The 20,200-nt window shown below is 35.4% G+C and overlaps 1 protein-coding gene across 2 annotated transcripts in view; it reads left to right on the top strand.

Annotated features, from left to right (window-relative positions):
* MICU1 (mitochondrial calcium uptake 1) overlaps positions 1 to 20,200 on the top strand; it is a 215,993-nt gene that overhangs the window by 61,352 nt on the left and 134,441 nt on the right. The window contains exon 6 of one of the 2 annotated variants that reach the window (XM_010852261.1): positions 11,315 to 11,326. The exons of the other annotated variant lie outside the window; for it this stretch is intronic. Coding sequence (XP_010850563.1) covers positions 11,315 to 11,326 — 12 coding nt within the window. The remainder of the gene's footprint in view (positions 1 to 11,314; positions 11,327 to 20,200) is intronic. 2 annotated transcript variants of the gene reach the window in all.

Genomic DNA, 20,200 nt, shown 5'->3' with positions numbered 1-20,200 from the left:
TTGCAGAAATGTGTCAATCCTGCATCCTTATATAAAATACATGTATTGGTAAGGTGAAGATATAAGTGCTCAGATTCTTGCACAAGTGGAAAGAATGAGTGGCTGCTTTAAAAGCTGAGGGATCTGAGAGATCTTGGAAGCCAAGGCTTCCAGCCTAAAATTTACTTTTTCTATTCAGGTGGCACAATGCCTCCATCTGTGGTTATCCTCTTTTTAAAATTACAAGTTCTAAAAGAAAGAATGATTAAAAAAAGAAAGGGCATTTAGATGCTAGGAGACCCAGATTCAGAGTTCTAGCTTTGCTTTGGGACAACCCCATCTTCTCTCTGATCCTTGGTGTCTCTACTATCCATATAAAGGGTTACTGCAGACACTGGTGCCAGGGTCTGATTTCAAGTCTCTGGCAGGTTAGGCCCCTATCTTATCTATCTTTATGTCACTCAGAGTCCAGAGTATGCTTGGCACATAGGAAGGAGGTAACCAATAAAATGTTTGACTGACCTGAGAAAAAAATCAACTAGTCAATTGCATATTCCTTGGAGGTATGACTCATGATGTCACTAATATCTTACAACAAAATCAGTTTTGTAGATCACTTGTTTTTTTTTTTTTTTTTGGCTACTGAAGGAATCCAGAGTAACATGAGAATTCAGTCCTTTTTTGTAAACCCAAAAATATGTAAAGTTGGATATATGTGCAAGTCGAACAGCAACTTTACATGTTAAAAGGGGAATTTCCATTCCTAGAGAACTCCCAAGTATAGAAGCCCTAATAGTAACTCATGTTTTATATGTGCTCTTTACTTTTTCCTGTTTTGGCCAGTGCTTGTCAACTTGATGCTAGAAATTTGCAACTTTTGGATTGATTGATGAGCTCTACTTTTGTTTCAATTGATTTAAATCTTTGACCTCTACATTTCCTATCATTTGTGTTGTTTGCATTTTTTTTCAATTTCCACTCATCTTAATAAAATAGCAAGAGTAAAATGCAATAAAAATATAAAGTATTTGAGTTTCCTGAGCCATACAGCAGATTCATGTTGAGGTTTGACAGAAAACAGCAAAATTCTATAAAGCAATTATCCTTCAATAAAAGGCAAATAAATTTAAAAAATAATTTAAAGTATTTGTGTGCTCCTCTTGCTATGGAGACAAAAATGGCAGTGCTTCTATGTTTGGAAGGCACTCTTAACAGATTATAGTTGCAAATGTTTATGCACTGAAGCGCAAAATCTGAAATCAGAGTAGGAAAGGCAAGATTTAAGGATATCAGTGTTCTAATGTTTGAAAGTTTGATTTATATGAAAGTCAGGCATATAAAAGTTGACTTCATCCAGGGGAACAGATTCTGAAAGAAAATAAAAGAATGGGACGCTTACATAAGGAGATATAAAATTGAGCCAGTGACCCTGAGCCAGCTAGCCTGTTCCCCAGAAAAAGTGCACAAATTCCCCTTTCATCCACATAATGATGTGCATGTTTAATTCCTTTGCTAGTTTCTTCATTTAAGTCCTATATTCTATCAAATATATTATTAAGGTTTTATTTTAAGGAGTGAAGGTTATGCTTTGTAAATGGGATACTTTAACTTAGTTCATGTCTAGTTTATGTCTTTATGAATTGTCTTTGTTTCATGAAGTCTAAGAAAGTAGTTTCTATACTGTTTTTAAATCTTAAATAATTAAGAGTGCAAGTTCATTCAGTGCTTAATTAACTTAGTAGTTTTTTCAGGGATTTTTGCAGTGTATCAAGTTTTTTTCTCAATAATTTTAAGAATCAATGCTTATTCTGTTGTAGCTACGCATTCTGGGAAACAAACTCACTCAGAAGGACAATGCAGATAGTGGAGTGCAGTTTATTATACCGGTGGGCCCAAGGCAGAGTCTCCTCTTAGCCAAGGACCCTGACCAGTTTTTCTGAAAACCTTATATACCCTAAGTGTACATGCCCAAACCCACCTCCCCAAATTCCCTGAAACTAGTGTGAACAAAGGAAAAGAAAGATACGATCAAAGTTAATCCCTGATTCATATGCCTTAAGCCTAGGTAGTTAACAGTAGACAATTATCAATAGGCCTGTGGTCATCCCCCAATAAGCATAATAGAATGTATGATTCTATTCGGTTACACAGATAATTAGGGTATTCTTTTAGGCAACAGAGAGTCTAGGTATGAGCACTAGGGCCCTTCCATCCAGGGGACCTGGTTTTCCAGTTGGTATGTTGTATCCATAGGTACTGGGCATATAGCTCAAGGTCCACAGTCCGGCCCAAGATGGAGTCCAGCTTTCAAGATGGAGCCTGTTCTATTTCCTCCTTCAATTCAAGTGTTGATCTTAATTCTTTTCCTTTGGATCTTCATGACTCTTGTTATCCCAATCAGAAAATCTCAGTTGTTGAGTAGCAGTTTCCAGAGTACATAACTCCTAAAATAATTTCCTGTTGAAAAAACAGATGTATGTGGTAATTATAGTAAATTTCATGCATGATGGTTAGAAACTTAGTAGTCATTACTACTAAGAAAACACTTGCGTTTCCTTTCAAACTTACTTTGATTTTTAAACAGATAATTTTCTTTCTCCCTCTCTCCTTTTTTTAACTTGAAAAGATGAACTAGTTATAAATTACTTAGAGAAATATTTGTTCTCATCCTCTTTATTTCTCCGTTGTTTTAACATTCAGCACACCATTTAATTAAGTCTATCATTTGACCACTAAGAAATTGTCTTATTTTATTGCCTTCATGTTGACAAAACACTAAAGTGACAAAAACACTTTAGTGTTTTTGGTCAATAAGAGCAAGAAGAAATGTAGAAGTAGTATCATTTTCCTGAAGTGTTTTCTCATTTGTACTTGAATTTCATACAAACTCCAGCAAAGTAGAAAAGAATGGCCCAATGATATTGACAAATAATTGCAGTTATTCCTTACTTCTCATCTTTTCTTCTTTTTGACTAGAGAATTTTCAAGAAGTAAATGAAACTGCTGTTTCAACTGATAGTTTGTGAAATTGAATTTGATTAAGCAGCTTTTGAATTTGAGGGGGAAGATCTTTTTCCAGAGCTCATCACTACCTTATGTTAATGTATGCTAAGGATGCTTAGCATACCCTTACGCTAAGGATGCTTAGCAATTTCCTTTGTAGAAAAGTCATGCAGTACATTATTATTGAAACTTGCAGCATTTATGCATTTCAAAACTATCTGCTAACACAGGCCTTTTGTTTTAAGAATATATTTTGTAGGGACTTCCCTGGTGGTGCAGTGGAAAAGAATCCACCTGCCAGTTCAGGGGACACAGGTTCAATCCCTGATCCGGGAGGATCCCATGTGTCTCGGAGCAACTAGGAGAGTGCTCCACAATAAGACAAGCCGCCACAACAAGAGGCAGGTGCACCACAACCGGAGAGCAGCCCTGTTCACTGCAGTTAGGGAAAGCCTGCACAAAGCGACCAACACCCAGCACAGCAACAACAAAAAAAGAATAAATAATTTTTAAAAAGAATATATTTTGTAGGTAAATGATATTTTTAAAAATATTCAGACTAGTTTAAAAACCTCAACACTTAAAGAGTTCAGATTTTCTATTTGAGGATATTTGAAAATCATTATAATTAGAGTGTTGGCACTAGTATACAGATGGTAACACAGAATATGGTCTAGCTTTTAGTGTAATATATCATAGATTTTTTTAAAAAATGCATTCTTTCCCCACAGTGTCTGTACATTCTCGTTATGATTTGTTAATGCCATTATTTCATGAATTATTTCTTTAATGAAAGCTGTACTTTTTCCTGAGTTTAACTTTTTATCATCTAATAATTGGTCTGTAAGACAAAGCACCCTTCTAAATAGAGCCTTTATTTTACATAGTTGTCAAATATTTGTTCATGTAATTGCTGTCCGGAAACCCTTCATTTTCCTGTTTCTCTTACTTCTCCTTTTTTCCTTAACATTCCACCAGTTAGAAATTATGTTTTATATTTTCTGTTCTTATTGTCTGTAATAGACAATTTTCTCTATCTCAAACCCTACCATGAGTTTTTTTTTTTTCAAGTTACGGTAGAAAACTGCATCATCTAGGTAAAATTGTTTCTTCAAAGAATACCAGTATTCCAGAGCCTTGAAGTAGTCAAAGTTCATGCTGTCTTTGAAGTAGTTAATACTCTATTTTTAAGTAATGATGAATTGCCCATTGAAACTAGTTGTCCATTATTATCATTCCAAAACATTTTTTTTTGAAAATAGATTTTTTATTCTTTCCTTTATATCAGGTTCCCTTTTCCCCTAACCTCTCCCTGAACTTTTCAAAAATCATGCCTCTGGAATGAGTCTTTTCATTATTTGTAATTTCAGTCCCCTTAGAATCTCTCCTAATTTGGAGAAAGAATTAACATGTGTTTTATTTCCATCTCCTTTATGATGCTGTCAAGAATATTTGTTTACATGGAAAAGGTAAACATTTTAAATCAAATTGAAACATTGTCCACATTGAGGTGAAAGAGAGGAAAGTACAGTCAAAGTCTAGAAAAGAAAATACAGATTATAGTGTTTATAATAAAAAGATGATATGCAAGAATAAAAAAGATAGAGCTATAGTTAGAAGTCAAAGCTTTAATATAACCAAATGCTTTTAATTACTCACTTAGGTAAAACTTCTTTTTAAAAATATTGGTGAAGTTTAAAATTCCATTCCTTTTAGGGAGAAGTCTTGTTTCCCCAAGTGGAGTATGGGCACATTTTTTTTCCTGTACTGTAATGGTCTGAATGCTGTGAGTTGTGATTATTCATATCACAGATAAAATATGAGTCTGCCAATAAGGTCAAGTATAGTATTACTCCTTGATGCATATAGTAAGTTATGTAAGAGATTTCCTGTCTTTTAAGAGTAAATTGTATTGCAGATCAAAGATGTTAGTTAGCAGGGGGACTGAAATTCTTATGGTATAGAATTTGGTGGTCCCCTGGAGAAGGAAGTGGCAAACAACTTCAGTATTGTCTTGAGAACCCCATGAACAGTATGAAAAGGCAAAAAGATAGGACACAAAGATGAACTCCCCAGGTCGGTAGGTGCCCAATATGCTACTGAAGATCAGTGGAGAAATAACTCCCGAAAGAATGAAGAGATGTAGACAAAGCAAAAACAACACCCACTTGTGGATGGGACTGGTGATGGAGGTAAACTACAATGCTGTAAAGATCAGTGTTGCATAGGAACCTGGCATGTCAGGTCCATGAAGCAAGGCAAATTGGAAGTGGTCAAACAGGAGGTGGCAAGAGTAAACATCGATATTTTAGGAATCAGTGAAGTATAATGGACTGGAATGGGTGAATTTAATTCAGATGACCATTATATCTACTACTGTGGGCAAGAATCCTTTAGAAGAAATGGAGTAGCCATCATAATCAATAAAAGAGTCTGAAAAGCAGTTCTTGGATGCAATCTCAAAAGCGACAGAATGATCTCTGTTTGTTTCCAAGGCAAACCATTCATTGTCACAGTAATCCAAGACTACGCCTCAGCCAGTAATGCTGAAAAAGTTGAACAGTTCTATGAAGACCTACAAGACCTTGTAGAACTAAACCCAAAAAAGATGTCCTTTTCATTATAGGGGATTGGAATGCAAAAGTAGGAAGTCAAGAGATACCTGGAGTATCAGGCAAATTTGGCCTTGGAGTACAAAACGAAGCAGGGCAAAGGCTAACAAGAGTTTTGCCAAGAGAATGCACTGGTCATAGCAAACACCCTCTTCCAACAACACAAGGGAAGACTCTATGGTCAATACTGAAATCAGATTGATTATATTCTTTGCAGCCAAAGATGGAGAAGCTCTCTAGAGTCAGCAAAAACAAGACCGGGAGCTGACTGTGGCTCAGATCATGACCTCCTTATTGCCAAATTCAGGCTTAAATTGAAGAAAGTAGGGAAAACCACCAGACTATTCATGTATGCCCTAAATCAAATCCCTTGTGATTGTACAGTGGAAGTAAGAAACAGATTCAAGGGATTAGATCTGATAGAGTGCCTGAAGAACTGTGGAAAGTAGTTCGTAACATTGTATGGGAGGCAGTGATCAAGACCACCGCCAAGAAAAAGAAATCCAAAAAGGCAAAATGGTTGTCTGAGTAGGCCTTACAAATACCTATGAAAAGAAGAGAAGCAAAAGGCAAAGGAGAAAAGGAAAGATCTACTCATTTGAATGCAGAGTTCCAAAGAACAGCAAGGAGAGATAAGAAAGCCCTCCTTAGTGATCAATGTGAAGAAATAGAGGAAAACAATAGAATGGGAAAGACTAGAGATCTCTTCAAGAAAATTAGAGATACCAAGGGAACATTTCATGAAAAAAGATGGGCACAATAAAGGATGGAAATGGTATGGACCTAACAGAAGCTGAAGATATTATGAAGAGATGGCAGGAATACACAGAAGAACTATACAGAAAAGATCTTCATGACCCTGATAACCACGATGGTGTGATCACTGACCTAGAGCCAGACATCCTGGAATGTGAAGTCAAGTGGGCCTTAGGAAGCATCACTACGAACAGAGCTAGTGGAAGTGATGGAATTCCAGTTGAGCTATTTCAAATCCTAAAAGATGATGCTGTCAAAGTGCTGCACTCAATATGCCAGCAATTTTGGAAAACTCAGCAGTGGCCACAGGACTGAAAGAGGTCAGTTTTCATTCCAGTCCCAAAGAAGGGCAATGCCAAAGAATGTTCCAACTGCCACACAATTGCATCATCTCGCACACTAGCAAAGTAATGCTCAAAGTTCTCCAAGCCAGGTTTCAATAGTATGTGAACTGTGAACTTCCAGATGTTCAAGCTGGTTTTAGAAAAGGCAGAGGAACCAGAGATCAAATTGCCAACATCCGTTGGATCATCAGAAAAGCAAGAGAGTTCCAGAAAAACATCTTACTTCAGCATATAAAAAGCAGAGACATTACTTTGCCAACAAAGGTCCTTCTAGTCAAAGCTATAGTTTTTCCAGTAGTCATGTATGGATTTGAGATTTGGACTATAAAGAAAGCTGAGTGCCGAATAATTGATGCTTTTGAAATGTGGTGTTGGAGAACACTTTTTGAAAGTCCCTTTGACTGCAAGGAAATCCAGTCCATCCTAAAGGAAACCAGTCCATCCTAAAGGAAATCAGTCCTAAATATTCATTGAAAAGACTGATGCTGAAGCTGAAACTCCAATACTTTGTCCACCTGATGCAAAGAACTGACTCATTTGAAAAGACCCTCATGCTGGAAAAGATTGAAGGCAGGAGGAGAAGGGGATGACAGAAAATGAGATGGCTGGATAGCATCATTGGCTCAATGGACATAAGTCTGAGTAAACTCTGGGAGTTGGCAATAGACAGAGAGGCCTGTCGTGCTGCAGTCCTTGGGGTTGCAAAGAGTCGGACACGGCTGAGTGACTGAACTGAACTGAATCTGCTTCATTGACTATGCCAAAGCCCTTGTCTGTGCGGCTTATGATAAACTGTGGAAAATTCTGAAAGAGGTGGGAATACAATACCACCTGACCAGCCTCCTGAGAAATCTTTATGCAGATCAAGAAGCAACAGTTAAAAAAAAAAAAAAAAAAGAAGAAGCAACAGTTAAAACTGGATATGGAACAACAGACTGGTTTCAAATCGGGAAAGGAGTACGTCAAGGCTGCATATTGTCACCCTACTTATTTAACTTATATGCAGAGAATATCATACAAAACGGTGGGGTGGATGAAAAACAAGGTGGAATCAAGATTTCTGGGAGAAATATCAATAATCTCAGACATGCAGATGACACCACCTTTATGGCAGAAAGCAAAGAAGAACTAAAGAACCTCTTGATGAAAGTGAAAGAGGAGAGTGAAAAAGTTGGCTTAAAGCTCAACATTCAGAAAACTAAGATCATGGCATCCAGTCCTATCACTTCGTGGCAAATAGATGGGGAAACAATGGAAACAGTGAGAGACTATTTTTTGGGCTCCCCAGTCACTTCAGATGGTGACTGCAGCCATGTGGTGTTGGAGAAGACTCTTGAGAGTCCCTTGGACTGCAAGGAGATCCAACCAGTCCATTCTAAAGGAGATCAGTCCTGGGTGTTCGTTGGAAGGACTGATGCTGAAGCTGAAACTCCAATACTTTGGCCACCTCATGCAAAGAGTTGACTCATTGGAAAAGCCCCGGATGCTGGGAGGGTTTGGGGGCAGGAGGAGAAGGGGACGACAGAGGATGAGATGGCTGGATGGCGTCACTGACTCAATGGACATGAGTTTGAGTGAACTCTGGGAATTGGTGATGGGCAGGGATGCCTGGCATCCTGTGATTCATGGGGTCGCAAAGAGTTGGACACGACTGAGCAACTGAACTGAACTGAAGAATTTGGTGACTCTTCATATTTATTTGAATTACTTTAATTTTGCTTAAGTTTTAATAGCAGGATTGATTTTCTTATGATTTCTACTTTGTTAATTAGATACTTCCTCCTCTCCTTTCTTTTGCTTTTCACAGACTCAAAACCAGTCAGTTCTAAATTCCTGGTGAATTGGTATATTTATTCAGGTCTTTCTATAGATAAATAGGGCTTCCCAGTTCGGGTCAATGCAGGAGACATAATGAGATGGCGGTTCAGTCCCTGGGTTGCAAAGATTCCCTGGAGAAGGCCGTGGCAACCCACTCGAGTATTCTTGCCTGGAGAATCTCATGGACAGAGAAGCCTGGCAGGGTATAGTCCATCGGATCACAAAGAGTTGGACACAATTGAAGTAACTTAGCACACATGCATTGATAAATAAGAATATATAGACAATTTTATTGTTTCTGCTTCATATTTTTTTTTGATCCTTGTTTGTATTTGTCCTAAAAATTGTAAGACATTCGAAGAGGATACATAAAGTATTTCAATTATTTGAAGCCTGAAGTTCTCCACAAATATATCATAATTACATATTATTTTAGGGATGATAATTTAGCCCTTTAAAAAAAAACTCCATTGACACATTCATTCATTGGTTGTCAGTGGTTTGTTTTTTAGTTGAAAGTAAAATTTCTATATGAAAAATGCTTGATTCTATTTGTCTCTTGAGGGAGCTATTACTGTCAGTACTACTACTAATATGAAAAAGAACAACAGTTGAAGTTTTTGAGTATTTATTATCTACCAAGCACTGTTCCAAGTGTTTATACATAATAATTCTAATGCACACAACCACTCTTTCAGATAGCTTGCTGTTTTTATCATTTTACAAATAAGATACTAAAATACATATAAGTTAAGTAGCTTAGCCTTTTTTTTTAAACCTGAGATCATACAGTTGGTAATTGGTGGAGCCAAGAGTCCGAATTGGAACTCTGGCTCCTGCATCCACTGTCTTAAGCACTATGCTATTATCTATCTCCTTTCATGTATCTAAGCTGTTTGTCTATATGATCTAGTTGTAAATAGAAACTTCTCTTGTTAAATATTTCTTATAGTTTATTAACAATGTTATTTGTGCAAAAAAGAACTTGGTGTTTTCACTTTGTTGAAGAATGCTAATTTTTTCTTCTTGGATTAAAAGCCTATGTTAACCTGAAAAACCACAGTGTTTAATTTTAAAGAAAGAAAACAAGAGATACACAAATTTCAATACCTGAATTTAGAAGAATTTCAACCTCACTGTCATTTCCTCCATTGTTTTCTCAAATGCCATGAATATCAATTGGCATTTTGAAAAATGCTGTGTCTTTTTTTTCCTTTTTCTTTTTTAATCGAAACCATCACTCTTAAAGTGAAGACTGTTATCTATATTTGAAAATTGGATCTTGGCTCATTAAAATGAAGATTACTTTCTATTGAGAAAATAATATTCCTGTTAGAAACTGAACTGTTTAGTCTTTCAAATGTTGATTGGTTTTGTGTTAAATGTTGCATCATTTGATTCAAGCTACTCTATAGCCTTTAGATAAGCAAAAGTTTACAATGTAATACATTACCAAAATGAAATCAAGTACTGGTTCAGCATTTCAGAAAATCCTTTTACACCTGTTGTACTTTTCTGTTTTATTTTTAGTCTCAGATTTTTTCATCTTCTTTCTTTCTCATCTGAAGTTCTTTAAATAATTTTAAAAACTATTTTCTCACTTTTCTCTCTTCTTACAAATTAGCAATTTTAGTTCTTTGTAGACACTACAGCCCTCAGAAAATCTGGTTTTGGTGTTTAAAATATTTTACAAGGGATGTACAATTTGAGCATCTCATAGCTACATATAAATGATTGGTAGATATTGTAGGTATGCTGAACTGAATTTGAAAAATACAGAATTATGGATTATTATATTTATTAGTGTGTAAAAGCATAGGATGAGATTAATGTGGTTTTGGGTATAGACAATCTTGTATTCATATGTGAATTCTGCCACATACAACTTTGGGCAAGGGACTAATTAACCTCTGAGTATCAATTATCTTCTGTAACTATAAGAACAAGACAAAAGGCAAAGTATCTGACTCTACAGATTATAGCTATTTTGCATTACTTGGAGCCCTTTACTCAGTTTATGAAAGGAGTTAGCTGCTACTGTGTGTGTTATCTTCTTCATTTGTATGAAATGCTAGAGAAAAGCATGCTGCTGCTGCTAAGTCACTTCAGTTGTGTCCGACTCTGTATGACCCCATAGATGGCAGCCCACCAGGCTCCCCCGTCCCTGGGATTCTCCAGGCAAGAACACTGGAGTGGGTTGCCATTTCCTTCTCCAATGCATGAAAGTGAAAAGTGAAAGTGAAGTCGCTCAGTCGTGTCTGACTCTTAGCGACCCCATAGACGGCAGCCTACCAGGCTCCTCTGCCTGTGGGATTTTCCAGGCTGAGTTGATTGTCTATATGGCAAATATGGTTAGTAAACCAACAAATTTGCTGTCAAGTTAAAAAATATGTCATGAAATGACAATAAGATACCCTTAAAGGAAACCTTAATTAAAGAAATGGCTTGACTACCTATGAAAAAAAGTTAAATATTTGCTTTCCCTTTTCTTTAATAAATTAATTATTCATGTATTCTCTTTTTATAGTGTTGTGAAGTTTTTCTGAAATTGTATGTTTTTTAGGGGAAGGTTAAGAATTGAATTACTTGGGTTTTTGTTTTGTCCTACTGTACCTACTAGATAATATATAAAATATTTCTATGTATTTCTCATTTCCTGTTTACAGATTTTCAGTCCTTTTATTACAAATCTCATTTGGTCCTTATATGTTATAATTGTTTGTGATACATGTATATTTAATTTAGGAGTTTTTGTTCATATAATCAATGTCAATTTTTTTCTTTTTCTCATCTTCTGATCAGGATTTCTGGCAGGTACCGACTCAGCAGCATGTGCTTTAAATTAATTAATGTTTCAAAACCCATAGTTATGGTGCAGGGATAAAGGTTCAGTGCATGCTTATGTCCTTTCCCTGCTCCCTTCAGAATGATTCAGTTCCTGTCACTTTAAATTAACGTACTTTATCTCTAATATGACAGGTCAAATACTTCACAAGTCCTTGAGAATATAGAACCTAGCATAATTTAAAAGGAAGTTTTAACATTATGTGTCACACAAAAGTTAAAGAAACTGTTTTAAACATTGTATAGTAGATACTCAGTTGGGTCATTTAAATTGTCTTAGTAGGGAAGCCATGTTCCTGGCTGAACTGTAACAGGGATGGTGAGACAATTCCAAGTGAAAAATTAGTCCTTTTTCTTTCTTTTGAAATTTCTTAAGTAATAAATACAGATAGGCAGTTACTTAGTTGTACTTAACTCAGTAAAATGACTTAAGAGTAAACAGATGAAGCATTTAGAAATACTTCATTATTTTGCTTTTTTGAGCTAAACAACAGCTTTAACTTGGAAAAGCAACAAATACATAGAGAAAATGATGAAAAAGAATATACAGATTTGTAGGCTGACAAAGGAGAATTTCAAGGACACACGTAAGAAGTACTTTTCAAATTGATCTTTGAAGGTTTAGACTTCTTATAGTTTATAAACTACTAAAATGTATTTTAAAATATTCACTAAAAACATTACTCTTGCATTTCTTAATAAAAATATAAAACTTAATTAGAACATCTTTTGGCTTAAAATAATCAATTAGTGAAAATTACAGGGTGTTCTTTATTTTTATACAAAATTTTCCCTGTGCATGTATTTGTAGTAGTTTCCTTACCAACCCCTCAAACCATTCATCCTGTTAGTGGTTCTGTAGATTATCTTAATTTTCCTTTAACTACATTCTGAAACAAATCAACAAATACTTAAATTACTATATCAAAATAATTGATTGATAACCTCATGATCAATGTTCCTTAAGTCCAGAGATTTTGTTTTAGAATAGCTATGGCTCAACCATCATGCAAAGTGCTAAGGAGCATAAATCAAATGAGATGTTAACACCTGCGATTGAGGAAAGCCGCTTCCAGTTCTCTTATTTATGGCAGGACAGTTTGTAGGAAGCAGCTAAAAATTCTTTTTAATAAGCTTTTTGTATTAAAAATAATAAGATTTTTTTCTTAGAATAGGTAGTGGGGGAATTGTTGACTTACGTTGGGTTCTATAAACATCACTCATTTTGGTGACACTACTAAAAATTGTTTAAGCTTCCAAAGGTCAATGAGCAGTTACTTAATAGGAGAGGGCTTTCTTGCTTGCTTCCTTACAGGGATTTGTCCTTTGCATGCTAAGTTCCTGTTGCCTGTGGAAAGGCTGGAATCATTTTGTTGTTTCTTTTTCTGGTAGTACAGTATGAGTGCTATTCCTCAGATACAGCTAATGAATGGTGTCAATACTTATTATATTTCTGTAGGGAATGACTGTAATGTCTCTTTCCAGTCCCTGAGTTCCACCACTGCTAAAGTCTGTTGATTTAACCCATGTCCTTGATTATTCATCTTGAACAAAGAAACAATAATATAATCATTAAGTGCTCCCAAGAAGGGTATAGTTTACATGGTTACCCCAAATATTAAGACTTCTAATAAGATGTCTTTAAATACATTTTTATTTTAGATTTTGTTGTGTTTGAATTTGGGATCAACTGTGAACCCATTTGATTTATCATTGTTGATTTGAAAGCATGAACATGACTAACCATTACATTTCCAGTGCCTTTTTGTTTAGCATTTCCATCATGAAACAAAATTTGAAATTCACTTCAATCTGAAAGGACTTTGTTCCAAACTAACTTAATTTTAAAAATCATTTTAGCACAAACATGCTAGCATCTTTGAACGTTACACAAATAGATTTCTATGAAAGTCACTCAAAACATTTTTTTTCTTCTAATGATGGTTAAAAATGATTTCTCAACTCATATGTGTTGATGACCTTTGATTGCAGAGGATAGTTCTTGGTTTGCATATTTATCTTCGCCATGGTGCATTTAAAAAAAAAAATTCTAAACTTAAAAAGCTTCTCCAATTATAAATCAACCTAACATCTACTAGTTAAGAAGATTATACAGAATCATTACATTCTTTTAGTGATACTTATTTTGCAAATTATTAAAATACTGTTTGAACAAATCAAGACATAAAAATATGATGTGCACCTACATCATTAACTAGATTTTCATCTTCAAGATAAATAAGCTAATACAAGCTAAACCTCAAGATTAGTATTTTACAATAACTAACTGTTTTGTTCCAACAGTATTTGATCTGCATTATCAGTTTTAGAAATTGCAAATAGTTGGACTTCCCTCATAGCTCAGTTGATAAAGAATCTGCATGCAATGCAGGAGACCCAGGTACAATCCTTGAGTCAGTAGATCCCCCTAGAGAAGGAAATGACAACCCACTCCAGTATTCTTGCCTGGAGAATCCCATGGACAGAGGAGCCTAGCAGACTACAGTCCATGGGGTTGCAAGAGTCGGACATGACTTAACAACTAAACCACCATATAGACACCTGATGTATTTTTGTGCATTTGATATAATACAACATATAATACAACATACAATAGTTTGTGCATGGGTTCTGGAGTCAGATCATGACCTGTCCTGCCACTTTATAGCATTGTCACCTTGGGCTTCTTACTTCTCTAACCCTCAGTTTTATATCTGTTAAGTGTAGGTAGTAGTATCACCTATCTCATAGAATTGCAGTAAGAACTTAAAAGAGATAATAGAAGTGTTTAACACAATACCTAGCATAGAATGGACTTCCCCAATGGCTCAGAGGGTAAAGAATCTGCCTGCTATGCAGGAGACACAGGTTTGATCCCTGTGTTGGGAAGATTCCCTGGAGAAGAGAATGGCAACCTACTCCATTATTGTTGTCTGGAGAATTCCATGGACAGAGGAGCCTGGTGGGCTACAGTCCATGGCATCGCAAAGAGTCAGATATGACTGAGTGACTAAGCGTGCATGCAGAGAACATGCAAACTATAATTCTTAGTATGTCTTTAATCATTGGTGGTGTTCAAGGAATACCTGAAACTGTTTGACTTTGAAATGATTTAAAAGTTCTTCATCCAAAGGATTTCCTGGGAAATGGTAATTTCTAGAACAGTGTAAATCAAGGATATGAACAGTGATCCTCAGAGTGAAGCTCTTTTTCTTTTTTCCTATGGTGTATTTTTTCTTGAAAGTGATTTTCCAAATAGAAGAAGGTGCAACACTATTGACTTATTTTTCAAAATTTGTATGTGAGGTTTTTTTCCCCACGGAGTGAAGCCTTTTCTAACCCATGTGACTGAAATAAGTATTGCTGCTGAGCTCAGGACAGTTCTTTTCAGCACTGATTGATTTGAGTGGCCAACATTCAAAATTAAATTCTTAGACTTGGATAGCAGATAATAATGACAAAATATAGATTCTCCCACCCAGAGCTGCCTTGAAGCAAGTTCGCAGGCATAATGTGGTAGAAGCTCACATGGTTGATGATTTTCCACATCTAGGGTTTTGATAACACCTCATCAAATACTAAGAACTGAAATAGATCATTTCAATAAAGTTATATCATTTCTTTGAAATGAATCTATTGCATTACACTTTTGAATTTTTATCATTGCATTAATCAAATCTTCTGCCACTGTTTTATTTTTTTAAAAGCATCCTCATTTATTATCCTTATTCTCTCTAGCCATCTAGTTAATGAAGTAGGAAAGCATTTGTATTCTAGGAGTTTGGAGTTGTTCTTAGAGCTAAAGTGGCTAGAATTGGGACTGAAAAGAGAACGGCTTTCTGCAAGAGTGAAGTTTCCAGGATCTTAAGCATTCACGTTCTGTAGTTTGTTGCACAGAAATTTTTGTTTGTTGCCTCAAATTCAATAATACCTTTAAAAAGTTTGGAAACTGAGTTAGGAATAGAAGAAATCATGAACTATAAATTAGAAACATCTCAATTTAATTTTCATCTGACATATCCCCAAATTCTTTCTTTCTGCAAGTTCAGGTATGGGATAAAAGAAGAATAACAAGTATTTTAACTGTGCAACATTTTCTGTTTGATTGAGAATAGTGTGATTGTTTAAGATTGATATCTTACAGGCTTTGGCACCTATCTATGCACCAACTAAACAATGAAGAGTGAGCATTAATTGCATGAGGAAATTGCTGACTTTTCTCTTTCTTTCTAACATCCTTCTTTCCTGGCCTTAACCCAGCCTTAGGTAGAAATACTGTTATCATTTGGAAATGATATGCAAACATTGCATCTTTTGGAAGAAGCATATTATTATCATTGTTTCTGAAATACAACCTCAAGTACTTCTTGAGGGATTTGGGCAGGCTTTGAAATGTATTTCAGCAACATAGAGAAATGTTAGTATTAAAACAATCCAGTTATTTCCATCTCATAAAAGATGACACCTTAATTTAAATAGTAAAGCTGTGTTCTTTATCAGGTTTTCTATATACCAGAGATGTTTTGAAGTTCTAGATGATGTGTTAGCATCTATTTTGCTGGCACAGTCTATCAACTTTTATTCAACAGAAAAAAGTTTACCTTACACTATAGAACTTGAAAAGTAGATCTTAACTAGAATAAATAATTGAGGTTAAGCTCATAGATACAATTTTTTTCCTTTGGCTTTATCTAGTTGAGTCCTAGAAGGCAAAATTGTTGGCCTTATTTTGTTCAAACCTATTACAATACTCACTGTGTTTGAGCACAGTGAGTATTAACAAGTTTGTTTGAATCGTGTCTGGAAATCCCAGTCCCAGGTCTCCTGATGGTCTCCTGCAATTTTAACCAGATATTTTATAAGTTTTTGTGATGGGTAAGAAACCAGAGTGTGAATCTTTCAGCATAAAGCCATCCTGGTGAAACAGTTTGAGGTTTTAGACTAACTGAGAAGTATATTACACATGTAATTGCTGATTTGTTCTAAGTTTACTCAAGTCTTTCAGCTTATCTGAAAAATTAAAAGATTTAGATATGATGCAGTTGAGATCAATACCAGGACTCCTATGAGGTTATTAATTTCTTTGTACTTGAGGTCAGTAATTTGAATGTTCTAGTGATATTGAGTCTGTTGCTATGTTTTAAAATTTAAAACATACAAGATCTAAGACTAGGTCATGTAAATGAATGGTAAAACAGTTAAATTTCATTTTAAGTCAGTGAGCCCACTGCTTTGAAATATTGTGCATAGTTTTGTTCTCCAAAAGGGGAATAACATTTGTCAGTAACTTGAATAGAAATTCTGTTGTGATCAGTTTATCTGCATTCTTTCAGAGATTCAGGTGATTGGAGTAGTGTTTGATATGCCGCTTCTAAGATACATAAAATAGTATAGTGCTCTGTAAGGTATCTGCAAGTACTGCTTCTTTTTAAAATACCCAATTCTGTTTAATTGTCAGCATATACACTGAAGTAGTTGCTAGAATCTTAACCTCAGGAACTTTAATATGAAATAAGTTTCTATAAATTTTTTTACTGAATAATATGTTAATATGTTGCTTAATCTTATATTGTATGGTCTTACAATAGAATTAGAATATATTCTATTTCTTTTAACTTTTATATAGATATCTTCCTTTTAGTTTGTTTTGTTATGTTCATTATCTATATTGAATTTATAACTTATATTGAATTAAGTATAAATCATTATGATAGGTTTTCCTAGTAAAAATGCATATTAATACTAAATGTTCATTAGTAACAAAAAATATAAATAACCATCTCTGAAACAGTGAGAGAAAATGAGTATCACCATCAGTCTGCTAAGGAAGACTATGTTTTACTTGCTCTGTGCCTCCTGAAGTGTATAAATGGTATTTGCTTAGAACAAAAGTGAGTTAAAATTTAGTCAAAGATAAAGCTTTATCCAAAAGATTAAGTGAAGGAACAGTTTACTTGACATTCTCAATTTGCAAAATGAAACATTGAGAAGACTTTAGAAATAAGAAAAAATAGCCAAAAACCTTCCTTCCACTGTCCTTTAAATCTTGATTTTCCATTTTCATCATACTTTGGTACTTTTAAAGATTTATTCATTGTTAAACTCAAATATATCTATTTTCACAGATTCTCCTCTGGCTTTGTTGTTTGACTTGAGGATATCATTTTATGGTAGAATCGGGCATTTGATTTGAAAAGATCAGCTAAGAAACATTCATGCAACACAAAATAGTCTAAAAATTTATTTTCTTCTTTCCAAATCTTGACATTTTTATTTGATTCTCCTCCTAACTAATTTGATGGATCAGTTATGATGGTGTTATGATAGTTTTGGTGTTTGTGATTAATATATATTATGAATTTTATAAGAATTGTCTGAGTCTTGGAAACTTGAAAACCCACTTATAAGTTCTTAAGAGTTAATAGATAGTTGTATAATCATAAATGTACCTGAACTACTCTTTGGTATGTGGATGCCTCAGAAAACATAATGTAACTTCTCTCCCTCTCTCCTTCTGCCCCCACCCCAACTCCAGAAGTATGGAGAAACAGTGCAGACCTTTACTAAAGAGACAGAAGACTGTTGCACAGGGCACATCACAAAGCATGACTAATTTAAAAGTCTTCTTTAAACATCTTTGTTTCTTGTTTTCAAAGAGCTACTGCAAAATACGTGTTCTCTGTCCGTCCTCACACACACGTGTGCCCGTATGTGCTCACCTGCCTTCTTTTCTCCATTTTCCCAGCTTTGATGCTTTCTATTCCTCTCTGGTCATGTCTCCTTATCCTTTTTGGCTCACCTTTCAAGAGTCCTTTTTCCTTTTATATTTATTCTCCCAGATGTCTTCTTCAACTTTTTCTTATGTAGAGCAATTTGACCTTCTTTTGGCCTCTCCTGGTCCCTATAGCTGTACTCAGTACAGCAGAGGTCTTGTATATAGCCCTGCAAACAGAAATATTTTCTCATTTAGAGGGCTTTTCTCTAGGAGAAAAATCACACTAACTGTACTAGCACTGTAAAGTGTCAATGTAAAATAGTCCTATGGTCTGATAGTAATTCTCAATCAGTATACAATTTAAGGTCTGTTCAGTGACATCTTTATTATCTCTGCAAGTTTTATAATTGCCCCAATGGTGGAGGTGATTAGACCTAAACTATAACCCTAAATGCATCTCATGCAGAGTCTCTCAATCTACATTATTTATATTTTGGAAAACAATCATATGCTTTGCTAGTAATCAAAAGACCTTCAAAAGAAATAGGCTGCTCAAGTCAGAAGCTGTTAAAGAAGAGTGGATGCACACTTATATGTAAATGGATTTTTAATAAAGGTACCAAATTAATTAAATGGAGAAAGGAAGATGTTTTCAGCAAATGGCTTAGAAACAACTATGTATCTTTATTTTAAAAAATAAACCTTACCACCTTACTTCACTATACACAAAGTTCTTTTGAAATGGATCATAGACCTAAGAATAAAATCTAAAACTATAAGGCTTCTAAAAAAAACCAGAGAATATTTTTATGGACCAGAGATAGGCAGAAATTTATTAGATAGAATACAGAAAGCAATAGCCATAAGGGGAAAATTGAAAAATTAGATTCGATGAAGGTTTAAAACTTCTGATTATTGATATACAATAGAAATTATAAGCCACAGACTAATAGAATGTACTTTTAGTACATATTTGATTGTATTCGTTATCTGTTACCCGGTAACAAATCCAAACCTTAGTGGCTTAAGACAATTATTATTTCTTGTCTCATGCTTTCTGTGAATAAGAAATTGGGGACCAGTTTGCCTACATGATTTTGGCTCAGTCTTTTCCATTAAGTTGCAGTAAGGTGTTGGCTAGGACCTTAGTCATCTAGCTTGACTAGGGGTATAAGATTCATTTCTAATGTAGCTCACTCAGATGGTTGATAAGATAGTACTGTTACTGAGAGGCCTCAGATCCTCTCTCTGTAGGCTTTCCATAAGCCTGCTTCTTGATTGTTCTGTTCTGATGACAGCTGGTTTCCCTCCAGCAGAGCAAGGTGCCTTTTATGCATTAGCATCAGAAGTCATACATTATCACTTGAACTGTATCCTATTAGTTACACAGACCAGCCCTGATTCAATGTGGGAAGAGACTAGATCTACATAAGGACATGGATACCAGAAGGCAAAAAACACTGGGGTCATTTTGGAGACACTGAAAAGAGTCTCACGTCTGGAACATACCATGATCAGTAATAAAAAGACAAACAACCCAATTAAAAATGGGCAGAAGACTTGAACAGATACTTCCTAAAGAAAGATATATTAATTGCCAATAAACTGAGTGCATAAAGTGCATAAAACAGTCATCAGAGAAATGCTCAATAAAACCATGATGAGAGAACCACTAAAATGGCTAAATTAAAGAAAGTGGCAACATAAATTTTGACAAAGATGTGTTGCAGCTAGAACTCATACTCAACTTTCAGTTCAGTTCAGTCTCTCAGTTGTGTCTGACTCTTTGTGACCCCATGAATCGCAGCACACCAGGCCTCCCTGTCCATCACCATCTCCCGGAGTTCACTCAGACTCACGTCCATCGAATCAGTGATGCCATCCAGCCATCTCATCCTCTGTCATCCCCTTCTCCTCCTGCCCCCAATCCCTCCCAGCATCAGAGTCTTTTCCAATGAGTCAACTCTTCACATCAGGTGGCCAAAGTACTGGAGTTTCAGCTTCAGCATCATTCCTTCCAAAGAAATCCCAGGGCTGATCTTCAGAATGGACTGGTTGGATCTCCTTGCAGTCCAAGGGACTCTCAAGAGTCTTCTCCAACACCACAGTTCAAAAGCATCAATTCTTCA

The sequence above is a fragment of the Bison bison genome, unplaced genomic scaffold (assembly GCF_000754665.1).
Source record: "Bison bison bison isolate TAMUID 2011002044 unplaced genomic scaffold, Bison_UMD1.0 scf7180017864309, whole genome shotgun sequence".
Classification (NCBI taxonomy): Eukaryota; Metazoa; Chordata; class Mammalia; order Artiodactyla; family Bovidae; genus Bison; species Bison bison.
The sequence above is the reverse complement of the archived record's forward strand: the minus strand, read 5'-3'. Positions and strand labels throughout refer to the sequence as shown.